This window comes from Podarcis filfolensis (genome assembly GCF_964270895.1).
Source record: "Podarcis filfolensis genome assembly, chromosome: 1".
NCBI lineage: Eukaryota > Metazoa > Chordata > Lepidosauria > Squamata > Lacertidae > Podarcis > Podarcis filfolensis.
The window spans coordinates 79,115,149-79,128,954 of NC_139604.1; the positions used below are offsets into that span (position 1 = coordinate 79,115,149).

General features: G+C 41.1%; 1 protein-coding gene across 8 annotated transcripts in view; it reads right to left on the reverse strand.

The window, feature by feature from the left end:
- Positions 1-13,806, reverse strand: part of SHANK2 (SH3 and multiple ankyrin repeat domains 2) — a 338,706-nt gene that overhangs the window by 184,433 nt on the left and 140,467 nt on the right. For all 8 annotated transcript variants that reach the window (XM_083601126.1, XM_083601124.1, XM_083601130.1 and 5 more), the window contains 2 exons: positions 13,410-13,579; positions 7,728-7,841 (listed from right to left, as the gene is read on the reverse strand). In XM_083601126.1, the coding sequence (XP_083457252.1) occupies positions 7,728-7,841; positions 13,410-13,579 (284 nt within the window). The remainder of the gene's footprint in view (positions 1-7,727; positions 7,842-13,409; positions 13,580-13,806) is intronic.

Sequence of the window (13,806 nt, forward strand, 5' to 3'; positions counted from 1 at the left end):
AGCTCTCCTGATCAGTCCAAAACCTACTTGGATGTTTAAACACCTGGGTACATTAATCTTATATGAAATTAAATGCAATGCTGCAAAACCACCACCAACAAAAAAATCCATACATTCTGTTCAGCTATTCTTATGTAACTATATTTACTCAACACAATACAGAGAAATAACTTATGTTCCCACAGCCTGCTGTAGCAAAGGGCAAACTAAACTGATTCAGCTGAATGCAGATTTTTCAAGTTTTTTAAAAAAAATATCAGTTATAATAAGATGTTTCAGTGATTCAAAATGCTTATTGAAGTATTTTTTTAACAACCAGAAAACACACAAAATTTGAAATACAGTGGTACCTTGGGTAAAGTACTTAATTTGTTCTGGAGGTCCGTTCTTAACCTGAAACTGTTCTTAACCTGAAGCACCACTTTAGCTAATGGGGCCTCCCGCTGCCGCCGCACCGCCGGAGCACGATTTCTGTACTCATCCTGTAGCTAAGTTCTTAACACAAGGTACTATTCCTGGGTTAGCGGAGTCTGTAACCTGAAGTGTATGTAACCCGAGGTACCACTGTAGAAGAATACCAGCTCAATATAGCTCAAAAAAATAGTAAAGATCTTGAGCTAACAAGGTTGGGTGGGACTTGTGCTCAAAGCTCTATCTTCAAAATCCATCCACCCACCAGCCCTAACTCCTGCTTTCCTTGTTCATAAAGAAGTATAAATTTCTCTTACTTTTAGTGATTGGGTCTACAGATCAGTCAAAGGAACAATGTGCTCCACTCTCCTTCTGTGTTCTCCAACCCATACACAATTAAACACCATACAGAATTAAACAGTACATGCATTTTTGTGCATGCAATAGTAAACATACAATAAGAGTACTTAGCTACAACATTTCTACTGCATATTTCAACAAAGCAAAAGTCCAATACTGAAAATATTGCAGAGTTTTAGAAATCAAAAACCACTTTCAATACAGCCTAGAAACTCACTGAAATCCAGGGCAGGCGCTGTGTGAATTTTGTTTTTTGTGGGGGGGGGCATTCTTGTATGTGGGCCCCACCTACAGTCTGAAGTGGTACAGTTGCCTCAGTGAGAATTATGCTATTGGTTCCATATTTCCCCACAACCATATGCCTCTAAAAACCTTAAGGATACTCTGTATTGGAGAACAAAAATATATATGAAACACAGCAGTTTTCATAGCTCCATATAGATGCAGCTTCAGTTATTACAGCATTGTCTCTCTCTACCCCCAGTTGCCAACATTTACTTTAAAAGAATGACTAATTCAGTTCTGTTAAAACATTTTAGATCAGTTACCACTGCTTTTTATGTATACATGGAAAAATCTAAGAATGCTTCTAAGAGGAACCACCTAGTATTGACATGCTTCTGTTTTGTACATAAACAATGCCACCTAGTGATCATCTACAAAACTGAACTGTTTGGGGGAAATAATGCATTTCTAATTGTTCCTGCTAAGCATTTGATGCAGCAGACTATGGCCTACAAAATCTTGTGAAACAATAAATTTAAGAAGGACTCTATTGTTTTAAGTATAGGAATAGCTGCTATGTAATGCACAGGCTGTTAATGTACAGCATTTTGGAAAATTGGAGAGGACACTTAAACAGGGAACAGCAGCTGGTGCCCCTGAATGCCTTAAAGACAACAAGGAGACTTAGATTGAAATCCTATACACACACCTACATTTTCTGTTGTCTGTCTACTAATATGCATCCTCTACAATGCCCTGGATCTAACATACCCTGGGCCCAAGGCCATGGGGCAAAAATGGTGGCCATTACAATTGGTATTTGAATAAATTTGAATACATATTTGAATAAATGATCCTCTTTATCTAGGGCATGGAGGGAGGGGAATCTTCTGAGGTATTTTGGCTTGGTTCTAAATATTCTTCTGCTTAAATTTCTACTTAACTGATATAGAAGGACCAAATTATTATGTGAGAAGTAAGTGATTTGATCTCCCAGCTTTTTTTTTTCTGAGTTACTACAATGCAGCTCAGATCCTGAAGCTGAGGCTCCAATACTTTGGCCACCTCATGAGAAGAGATGACTCCCTGGAAAAGACCCTGATGTTGGGAAAGATGGAGGGCACAAGGAGAAGGGGAAGACAGAGGACAAGATGGTTGGACAGTGTTCTCGAAGGTACCAGCATGAGTTTGACCAAACTGCGGGAGGCAGTGGAAGACAGGAGTGCCTGGCTTGCTCTGGTCCATGGGGTCACGAAGAGTTGGACACGACTAAACGACTAAACAACAACAACAACAATGCAGCTGCAAAGGTTTGATAATTTGCCCATAGTATTGGTGTTTGGGGAGGGGAGCTAAATTCTGTCTCCCTGTACGTTTTCCTGATCTAGATGGGCATCTCCTAACTCTTGTGTTCCTTTCCCTCCATGGAGCCAGTGAGCACACTTTCCTCTACTGCAGTGGAACAGCTGTTACACACTACTCCAAAGAGTTCCTGAGGGAAAATCGTTTATTGTGCCACTATCAGAGGCATTCAACTCTGTTTCTGTTACCCAGGCATTGTTTCTGTTACCCAGCAGCCCCCAACAACCCCCAGGCTTAATTAACCATGTCTTAGTGAGAGAAGCTATAAATCAGGCTTCCTCAACCTCAGCCCTCCAGATGTTTTGAAACTACAATTCCCATCATCCCTGACCACTGGTCCTGCTAGCTAGGGATCATGGGAGTTGTAGGCCAAAAACATCTGGATGGCCGAGGTTGAGGAAGCCTGATGTAAATCATCCCAACAAAGGCAGGTAGGTTTGATTTGTCATCTGATCATCAGCTAAACTTTAGTCATTTATCAAACTTTACCTTGAACATCTTAGTGTGGAAAGCTTCAGGATGAGACTCTTAAGTTCATCAAGTTGCTTTCCCTAAAGTGAAGTTACTGGTCCTGCTTTTTCAGTGCTGTGCCACATGGCATTTTCCTCAGCTGCACAAGGTTTTTGAAGGTCTATATCCCCACAAGTGTAGGGTTTAGCATCTCCCATCTAGACTTTTGGCACTCAGCTGAAAGGAAAAAATGAGACGTCGATGTCTGCCAGGGTAAGGGAGAAATTTTTCTTACCCATTCCTATCCTTCCTTGGCAAAACCACTGAAATATGAAGCAGCAGGATTGCCACTGGGAACAGAGCCCTGAGGTACAATGAATTAACAAGATTCAGTTGCAGACCAAACAATGTGAATTTCTAACTTCTGTGTTTTTTCTTTAAGGTAGATGTAATTTGTTTTACATTTATGCTATATAAGCGTAACTCATCTGAGATGCCCTCTGATTACAGAGAGCAATTTACCGTATTTTTCGCTCTATAACACGCACCTGACCATAACACGCACGTAGTTTTTAGAGGAGGAAAACAAGAAAAAAATATTCTAAACGAAACAGTGGATGTATGATTTTTGTGGTTCATGCTGTGGCCACAGACGTGATCCGACGGTGAGTTTGGGGTAGCCCAATGCAAAAATCCTGAGGATCCACGTGGAGCCATGCTTTGTAACCACGTTTTTGCGCCATTGCAGCCCCATGAAACAGTGGGTGCGTGTGTGTTTTTTGGTGCAGGCTGTAGCCATGGATATGCTATGTGATCTGATAGTGAACTTGGGGTGACCCAGTGCAAAAATCCTGAGGATCCATGTGGATCCGTGCTTTCTAACCACGTTTTAAGTGGGGAGGGAAGGAAAAGCATTCAAGGGACAAGGAACACGCGTGGGGTGTGTGGAGAAGGATGCTGCTAATAATGCAGAAGAGGGGTTTAAGGGGAGAAGGAACACGCGTGGGGTGTGTGGAGAAGGATGCTGCTAATGATGCAGGAGATGGGTTTAAGGGGAGAAGGAGCTCATGTGGGGTGTGTGGAGAAGGATGCTGCTAATGATGCAGGAGAGGGGTTTATGGGGAGAAGGAACACGCGTGGGGTGTGTAGAGAAGGATGCTGCTAATGATGCAGGAGAGGGGTTTAAGGGGAGAAGGAGCTCATGTGGGGTGTGTGGAGAAGGATGCTGCTAATGATGCAGGAGAGGGGTTTATGGGGAGAAGGAACACGCGTGGGGTGTGTAGAGAAGGATGCTGCTAATGATGCAGGAGAGGGGTTTAAGGGGAGAAGGAGCTCATGTGGGGTGTGTGGAGAAGGATGCTGCTAATGATGCAGGAGAGGGGTTTATGGGGAGAAGGAACACGCGTGGGGTGTGTAGAGAAGGATGCTGCTAATGATGCAGGAGAGGGGTTTAAGGGGAGAAGGAGCTCGCGTGGGGTGTGTGGAAAAGGAGCTTTTCGGTGAGCTGAGCGGGGAGGGGGGAGGGAAAGAGCACTGTTGCTTTAAAGGAGCCAACCAGACAGCAGCCACTTACAGCAGTGTAAGCAGCTCCTTTCCTCTCCCGCTTTGCTCCTTCTCTCCCTCTTTGCTGCTTTACGCAGCTAATGGTGAATCCCCTGCAACCCAAGTCCTGCTCAGCGGATCAGCTGAGACGCTGGGAGAATCGTAATTTCCCCCTCTCCCTCATCCCGTGCCCTCCTGTCCCCAGCAGCCTTTTTAAAAACTTTTTTACTGGTTTTCACTGCGCTCGTGGCTCAGAGCCCTCCTGTGCCCTGCCGTCCCTCTGCAGCCTCATTGCTCCGTTTAGAGAGCGCACGGACCTTTGCTAGCTGAGGCTGCAGCAGCTGTTGCTGGCTACACGGCGCTTTTCCGGCTCGCTATGGCTCCCGTTTGTCCCTCCTCGTGTGTAAGCGGCTGCTGCCCACTTTGCTGCCATGGCTCTCCTTCCCTCCCTCCTCCTCGGCTCCTCCCCCTCCTCCTGGCTGTAAAGCAATCAAAGCTAGAGCCGTGCAAAGCCCTGCAAGCGGCTCCCGCTTTGCTTGACTGACGGCAGCCATGGCTCCGGTCGAGTGCATTCGCTCCATAACACGCACAGGGATTTTCCCTTACTTTCTAGGAGCAAAAAAGTGCGTGTTTTGGAGCGAAAATTACGGTAACTAAGAACTGTAACTCCTCAGCTGCCCAGAGTGGCTAGGGAAACCCAGCCAGATGGGCGGGATAGAAATAATAAATAATAATTATTGTTATTATTAGTTATTATTAGTTATGTAGCCCAATCCACACTGAATGATGAACTACTACCACTATACCATGCTTTAGTTTAGATTCTTGCAATGAAGGGGGTTGGACCAGATTACCCTCAGGATCCCTTCCAAGTTCTTAATACTGTACACAGACGCCACTACGAGTATGGTAAGATTTTGACTTCTCTATATCCCCATCTATTTTCCCTGTTGTCAGTTTCTGTAAAGATTTTGACATGGAAGTTTTGAAATCATACTTAAATAATTGTCTACAGATGTGAAGAGTACAGACGGGTAGGTATAAGAAAATCTGTCATGCTTGTTGCTGAATCTCTTAAACAAAGCAGCATATTTGTGGCTCTAGGATAACTGTGTTCTCAAAGCTCACAGTGTTGCATGAATCATAAGTATTAATTATGGCCACAGGGAAATATATATGTAGTTAAGTGACTGTATATAGCCACAACAAAGGAAGTTTTATGCAGGTCCTTGGTGCGTCTACTTATGCACCATACAGATGTTATTTGGCTGGTGCTTATCACAAGTCTGTAAGTATGGATAGTTTCATCCTATTCAAGCATTTCACACTATGGAGCAGTTTATACAAAATATTTCTAAAACGTATGACACAGCATCACTTGCTTCCAAAGGAAGGTATTTACTGCTGAAGCAATGGTTGTACGCAGAATGCGTCTGTATGCGCATGACAAGTTAGTCTACAATATTTCTGTAGGACAGAAGGAGGGATAATTTACTGAACCAAAGCAATATTGTACCTTTCCCTCAAAAACAATAGAGGTGACTAAAGAAAACATCTTACAACTGTTCCTATCATTGCCAGTACTAGTTCACATTCCTTAGTGTTGTTAATTTTGCTTAAATGGCAATTTGGAGGTTTCTGCTCAGGTGACGTGAACCATTTGTAGCAATTTAAAAGAACTTCAATAGCCCCAGCAGGTTCCATTTGTAATTCTCACTACTGTGACAAGCCCACGTCTGGCCTGCACCACACTTCAGCCTATATGTGGAAATTCAATGTGGCTGAACATTAGTTCATACCAAAGCCAAAACCCTTCACACAGATGTACTGAATAAGACTAGACTGGACCCCTTCTCTATAACACCTAGTTTTCTAGAGGATCCCAGTAGCAGTTTGTGGGAGCATCTGGGCATTCAGCCAAGTCCTATTTCAGTTAAGGTTCAAAAAGAAGTGATGGGAAAGGCTACACCTTAGGAAACCAGTGTTGTATCCACATAGCTCTTGGAGGGCTATATAACATCAGGACCCGCACCATGTTTTTGACTTATATGTAACTCGATAGCTACACACATTTAGCTAGAAAATATTTTATTATTCTTCTAAAGGAAAGATGCTGGGCTCCATTTAAATAATGATCTAGGTGAGATAATGAACTATTGTGCTAGAGAAATGCTGAATTCTGTAATGTTATCTGAAACTCTCAGAGTACATTCAAACAATGTAGAAGCTTTTATACACTGCAGAGACCATAGTGTGAATTCTCATAATTTATGGAGGTTTTTGACGCTTCTCAGCTGACATCCTTTTAATAGCCCCAGAAGGTGGTATTTAATCACTAGTTCCTTCACTGTTCCTCCTAATTTATTTTCCAGGTTTCTTTAATAGATTTAGTCCAAGGTAATACTGACAGATTGCTTGAAAACAATTACCTGACCTTGCATTTTCTTCCAAAGCAGAAAACAAATAACAGCCATGTGATTAACTTTAATCATAGGCTACTTTTAATCCACATCTGATGCATTTTTCATAATTCCATCTCATTTAGGACTTATTCCAAGTCTCAGTTTGTTTCTTAAAATAAAAAATAATAATTCCTATATCCACTAACAACTTCTTCTGTTTAACATTAGAACAAGCATCAAAGCAAAATACCATTATTTACAATATGTGGGAAATACGAATGTAGAGTAAGCACAATCCCAATTGCGGAGTACCTGTGACCTATTTGGAGGGCAAAGGGCATTCTTTTTTAAACAACAGCCTAAAAGCCAAAGCAAACAGCAACAAAGAACATTTTAACAATATTAAAACATTTACTCCTTATACAAAATTCTATAAATTCAAGGATGCATTCCAAATTCCCTGTCATTTGTAGGCAAGTAAATATATCAAACTCAGTTTAAGGCTCATTTTCACTACACCAACTAACATCATTATACTGGCCACAATACAGCCAAAGTGATGCAATTATAGAGTTAGATAATTCTCTCCAATTTAAATCAATAGAACAAAAGGTACATCAATTTGGACAGAACCCTTTACATAGCGCATGTATCAAATACCCAGCAAAACATACATATGAGTATTATACTACAGAAAAAAATCACACATTTTATTACTTCTGTTGTAGATGTTTAACCAAACCTTTGTTTTCACATGCTAGTACGGGGTGGGGTGGGGTGGGGGAGCACAACCCAAATTTATAGCCGTATCTTTCTTTTAAAAAATAGCTACTCCTTCCCTGAGGGCTAAGCAACCAGTCTGAGACACACTCTTATCTTCAATTAATTATGGGGGGCGGGGGAGAATGAACATGGAAAAATAATAGGCATTTTATATCATTTGACATGGGTTACAACTGAATATCACCATCTTACCTGGTTTGCTTTCATTTGGTTTACACTGCACTTCCTCAACACATTCTGCAGGAAACCATCCAACATGACCTCGAGTGGTGCCTTCCCAGAATCCACCCTCGCCAATGCTCAAAACTAGGCATGAAATAGGAAAACGCCATTAGATGTTTACTTCTGCATAAATTTATTTTATACACAAGCTTAAATGGTAACTTACAAGCTTAAATGCAAAGTCCCATTTAACAATGAAGTAGGCCACATGCAATTGCACCTATGGAAGCTATGATTTCCACTGTCTATGTTGGAATAAAAACTTAACAGACATGATTAGCAGTTGTAAAAATCTATAAAATTCAGAATGAACAAAAGAAAACCTCATCTGATTAAGAATTAGCAAACAGGGCAACTGTTAGCAGGTAACATGAAAAGAACTCTAAAGTGGTGCAGAACGAGCTTCTGACCAACCTCATAGCCTAAGCATTTTCCCAAAATGAACAGTACTCAATATTCTGCTATATTTAGAACATAACATTTGGGTAAGGAAAAATAGTACATTCCGACTCTTCAGTGAATCCTGAAGATGTAATCCAGAAAATCAGTTAATGCACAATAGATCTGGAAGAAACTTACAGTTACTCCTTTCTTGGGGGCTAAGCTATACCATGGGTAGGTAAACTAAGGCCCAGGGGCCAGATCCGGCCCAATCACCTTCTAAATCCAGCCTGCGGACGGTCCGGGAATCAGCATGTTTTTACATGAGTAGAATGTGTGCTTTATGTGTTTAATTTAAAATGCATCTCTGGGTTATTTGTGGGGCATAGGAATTTGTTCGTTTCCCCCCCAAAAATATAGTCCGGCTCCCCACAAGGTCTGAGGGACAGTGGACCGGCCCCTTGCTGAAAACATTTGCTGACCCCTGAGCTATACTGATTTCTTTGGGGTGGGGACTCCCAGTCAAGACAAACTTGTATCTTCAATTAAGTAAGAAGAAATATTTCAGAGACATCAGAGAAACTACTCCAAAGTATGTACTATATAAATTGTGACCTATGGATTCTGAGCATGTCATAAACGAAGTTGCAAGCTTCATTACTTGCAGATTTATTAATATTTTTAATTAGTATGACATTAATTAGTTAATGCCAAAGACTTGGAATCTATCTTTGTTTGTGTAGGGTTGTGATGCGTCCAGAATTTCTCAGACATATACGGAATACTGCAGACGGTGGCAACTTCCGGGCGGAAATCAGTCAAATGTCCAGAAAAACCCAGACATATGGCAGCCCAGGTTTTGCCAATTTCACCCCCTCCCCATAGCTCAGAAACGGCATTCCGCCCCCACCCCCCATGTTTGTGTGAATGTAAGCTTGGGTTGATGGATAATCACATAACTTGTATACACAGCTATAATACGTTTTAAAACATTTTGCTTATTCTCACAGAGGAAAATGGCAAAGCAGAGTGCATCGCGACTAAAGCTCAAGTGTGCATAGGTGTTAAGTTGGAAATTGATCCCATGACTTGGCAAGAACTGTGAAACTGAGATGCAGAAAGGTGTAGAAAAAACCTTGCCATTGCTAAGGAGTTTTTTAAAAAGGTGAATTAAGACAAGCTCTTCTAAAGCTATGAAATGTTCTCAAGTCAGTCCCCTGCAACACGCAGCATGTAAGTGTCTCTTAACAAGGAAAATAACAGCTTTGGGGGGTGGAGGTAATTGTCATCAGGAAAACAGCATTTGGCAAAATGGTTCTGCCTCTGCGCTGTAGTCCTGATCTGAATCTCTCTTGCATGCATGTACACACAGACAGAGAGCTTCTAGAAATTAAAAGAGAAGGGAGATTCCATCATGGTTTCTGCTGTCGTGTCTACTTAGATCCTAAGTGTAAGACTGCTGGCCCTGCTCTCAATGTTCTGGGACTTCCCTGAGCCCATCCCAATATCCATGTGTTGCCTGTGGACATCTGTACAGGGAAAGCCAACATGAATAGACCTCTCTACTGTGCTTCAACCCCAATCATGCAGGGTTCCAGCTCATATGGAAGCCTAAGCATAGAGAAGTCTACACATCTAGACTCTCCCTTGACAGATTACTATGCCGAATACAGGGGGTTTAGGAACAGGCCCTGGGAAGTCACATAAAAGCAGCTGGAGGAAGAGGACAGGACAGAGGGTGAAAAAAAGAGCTGTGAGTGGAGCGAGGCCCTTTGAATTCATTTTATTCCCTGGAAAACTCAACAAACCTGATCTACCTGCAACTTAGTATGGAGAGTGCAGCTGAATGGGACACAGTTGTGGGCAATCTGAAGAAGTACCATCCATTTTAAGCAAGTCTAGAGAGACTAGGATGATGTCTGCTATCTCCAGGAACTCTTCTCATTGTGAGACCTTTTGTAGGTGAGCTTAGAGTTTCTTTGGACCCCATAACTGTATATTTTTGCAGTATTTTGTTTAAGTTGTCTTGTTGTTGCTTCAGTTTTTTGTACACCGCTTAGATATATTTTAATATGTTTTTAATATATTTAATTAAGGAATTAAATAATCAAATCATAAAATTAGGAACAGGGCCAGCAATGCACTCCTGCTTTCACTTAATCACATCCTTGTGATCAACTTTCATAACTTGAAAGTGTGAAGAGGCTTCTGTCTTAGCTACCTATCTTTTCTACATACCATATTGGCCCGAATATAAGCCGCACCTTTAAAATTCAAGGGGGGAAAAAGACAAAACCTGAATATAAACCACTCCCTTTAAATTCTGCAGGCACTCACACCTTTTCTGTTTCAGCAGCGATATTGTAAAAGCCAGCTTTTGTAAGGTTTAAGCCACACTTTAACTTTTCATGGTCAGAATTTGGAAATAAAGGTGAGGCTTATATTCAGGCCAATATGGTATTTTAAGAGTAAGATTTCTGATTCACTTAAATAAACCCCATTAACAGCTAAGAAACACTCACTTTATGGAATTTTTAGAACAGAGTCCCATTATAATTTTTAACATTTACATACATGACAATCCTAATTATGTTCTCATTTTTCAGATGCATGGTGAATGAAGCTGTATTCAAATAACCAGGTGATATACAGTTGAGGCTTTGAAGCTGGTTGCTACCACAGAAAGCAAGTTTTGGTGGAAAGGAAGAAGATGGAAAATGTTTGGAACAGATTGAACCAAAATTCAAAAAGTGTTTGATTCCAGATGTAAATAAACTGGTTTATGAAGCTGATTCCAAAATTCACTGACATCACTAAATCCACTTGGTAACAGTGGTTTTAACCAAATAGTTGGGGTCCATCCACACTTTTGCTTGACCTAGTATTATGTACCAATTAATTCCTCCAGGGCCAAGAGGTTCTGTGGCTGTGCCTAGCAAAAATCCAATCTGAATCCAAAGAGCTGTTGCTTAACCAAGCTTCAGTTCAGCGGGTAAGATTGGAACAACCAGAAAAGCTCTCAAGACCTGGAGGATTTAATCAGTATAATATAAGATCGAAACATGGGTCAAGTGAAATTGGATGAGCCCTTACAGCGGTTCTCAACCCGTGGGTCCCCAGATGTTGTTGGACTACAATTCCCATCATCCCTGAGCTCTGGCCTTGCTAGCTAGGGGTGATGGGAGTTGTAGTTCAACAACATCTGGGGACCCACAGGTTGAGAAAGGCTGCATACAGATGACCGGCATGCCATTCAGTTATCTACAATTAACTTTTAAGCAGTTAAAATATTGCTGTATATTTGAATTCACCTTATTATATGAAGAGTGCAGACCAGAAAATATATAAGAATATTTTATGGGAACACCTGACAAAACATTCTAGCTACTCACTATGCATACCTCAGATTTGTCTTGCAAACTATCATTTCTAATTTGCAACCAGTATTATGGTTCTAATTTGTAACCAGTGTTATGTGGTTTAAAAACCCCCACTGAAGGTAAGATAATGCAGTGGTTGAAACAAATAGATCAGATAGAACTTTTTGAGCCTTGATCATGAATGTTGCTTTTGGGGGGGAGGGGGGGAAGAGACCAAAACAAAATATCACGTTTATTTTTAAAAGTTAGCTGTGGTTTTCTTAATATCAAGAGTGGTAGACACAAAATGATGTCAGTGTGCATGACTAATGGACAAAACTAAGCGTTATTTTTAACTACATTACATTATACTCTATTAATACAATAATTCACATGCATTTTTAAATCTACCTGAACTTGACCCACTTTCAGCTTTCATTTAATAATTGGTATACCACATATCATTTGATTATATCAGTTTATGCATCCCTTAGCTACTGGTCATGAAGAAAAACTACCACCAAATTATTCCAAAATGTTTATGAAAGATACACTTTATGCTATTTAATGGGGTTTCTGATAAAACTTTATAATAGTGAAGCACTAATTGAAAGTTCTCCTTTTTATTTTTATGAGTTCTCCAATCCTTTGGTCAAGATTAACCAGCTATTAGGTTTTCTCCATCATATCCTAACACCTATCTCCAGACACATCTTGTCCAAGGAAGATAAAAGTGGCCGAATATCAGGGATATATCCTAATAGTGATGAGAGAAATTTCCCAATTTCTATGCTGCTGCCAAAATGGGGGAGGGCAATGACAGGGAATAGTATAGGGCCAGAGGAGGGAGGGGAATGGCATTACACCAAATCCTATACTCGCCCCAAATACTGCTACAATGCCAACATAGCATTACAGCAATTTCACAGGTAGTTTGAGTAGGAACTTACTCCCTGAACTCAGAGGTGAGCAAAGAAGCCTCAGCTTTCCCTCAACTCTGCCGCACTAGTATATCAGAATCAGACAAACCGTGCACAGAATCAAACCACATCAGTGCTAGCACACAAACCCATGGTAATGATTCCTTTACTTAGATGAGAAAGGGACATTCTCATCTCTTGTTTCTCTCTGCATCCCCCTCTGCATTCCCTGAAAACACACTCAATTAGGAGATGCAATTGCAGAGGGGAATCCCTATGTAACTGGAAAAGGCGGAGCATAGTTGCTTTTGATTCTTTAGGAGCAGTAGTTGCTTTTCCTGCATTTTCCTGTTCTTTTAGCATTATAAGAATGTTTCTGAATTGCTGTTGAATTCAGCTTGTTCTGTCTGGCTTGTTCCTGAGCAACCAAGATATCCTGTGACTCCCAGGTAATTCAACACATACTTTTTCAGGCAGACTTTGAAATGTGGATCTTAACAGCCACACATTTTCGCTGCCATGTTGTGCGTATCCCATTATAGATTCAGAAACTCTCTACGTTTGGCTAGAACCTATTGGTTCAATCTGTTTACAAGCAGCTTTAATCAAGCTTCCTTCTATTAATATAGGTCTTTTCCTTCTGCCTCTACTGTGATTATTAGAGATTAAGATTAGCTGGCCATCCCTCAAGTCTTTACAATGGCCTGGATAGCACGACATGCTGAGAAAAACTTTGGTTTAGCAAGTCTGTGAGAGCTTGGCAAGCTCTCAGAGTGGAGCTCAAAGCTGCATTGCTCCCCCCCCCTGGTCTTTTTTACAGCTACATTGTTGTTGTCGTTGTTGTTGTTTTTTGGGGGAGGAACCTTGGCTGAGGTTAGATCTTAGCCATAACTAATTTGTCAATCAACAAATCTGTACGTTCATCTCCTTGCTTCAGCTAAAGGGGAAAGCTGATCTGATCATTCAGGAACATTTAAAGGGAAGAGACTGACCTTTCACCCTGTCCCCTTTGTGCAAATGAATCTCCCCTTCTCCTTGAGGTTGATATGGCTTCACGACAATAAATAGTCTTCCAGGTACAGCACTATAAAGTTTGCGTTTTGGACCCTGATAATCCAAGGCAGATATAGTATCCTTGTTGGCACTGGGGTTATAACTGGCACTGGAAAGAGAGCAAAATGAACAGCGTTAGTTTCCCTTTTTTATTTTTTTATTTATTACATTTATTTCCCGACTATTCCCTAAGGCGTTCAAGGTGGTGTATATGGCTCTACTGCTCCCCATTTCATCAGGAAAAGCTTATCAGATTTCTGAACCTCCATTAGCACCGGCTGCCTGGTAGTCTAGACAATCCTTTCTAACCTTCAAATACATTTCTATGTGGAAAAG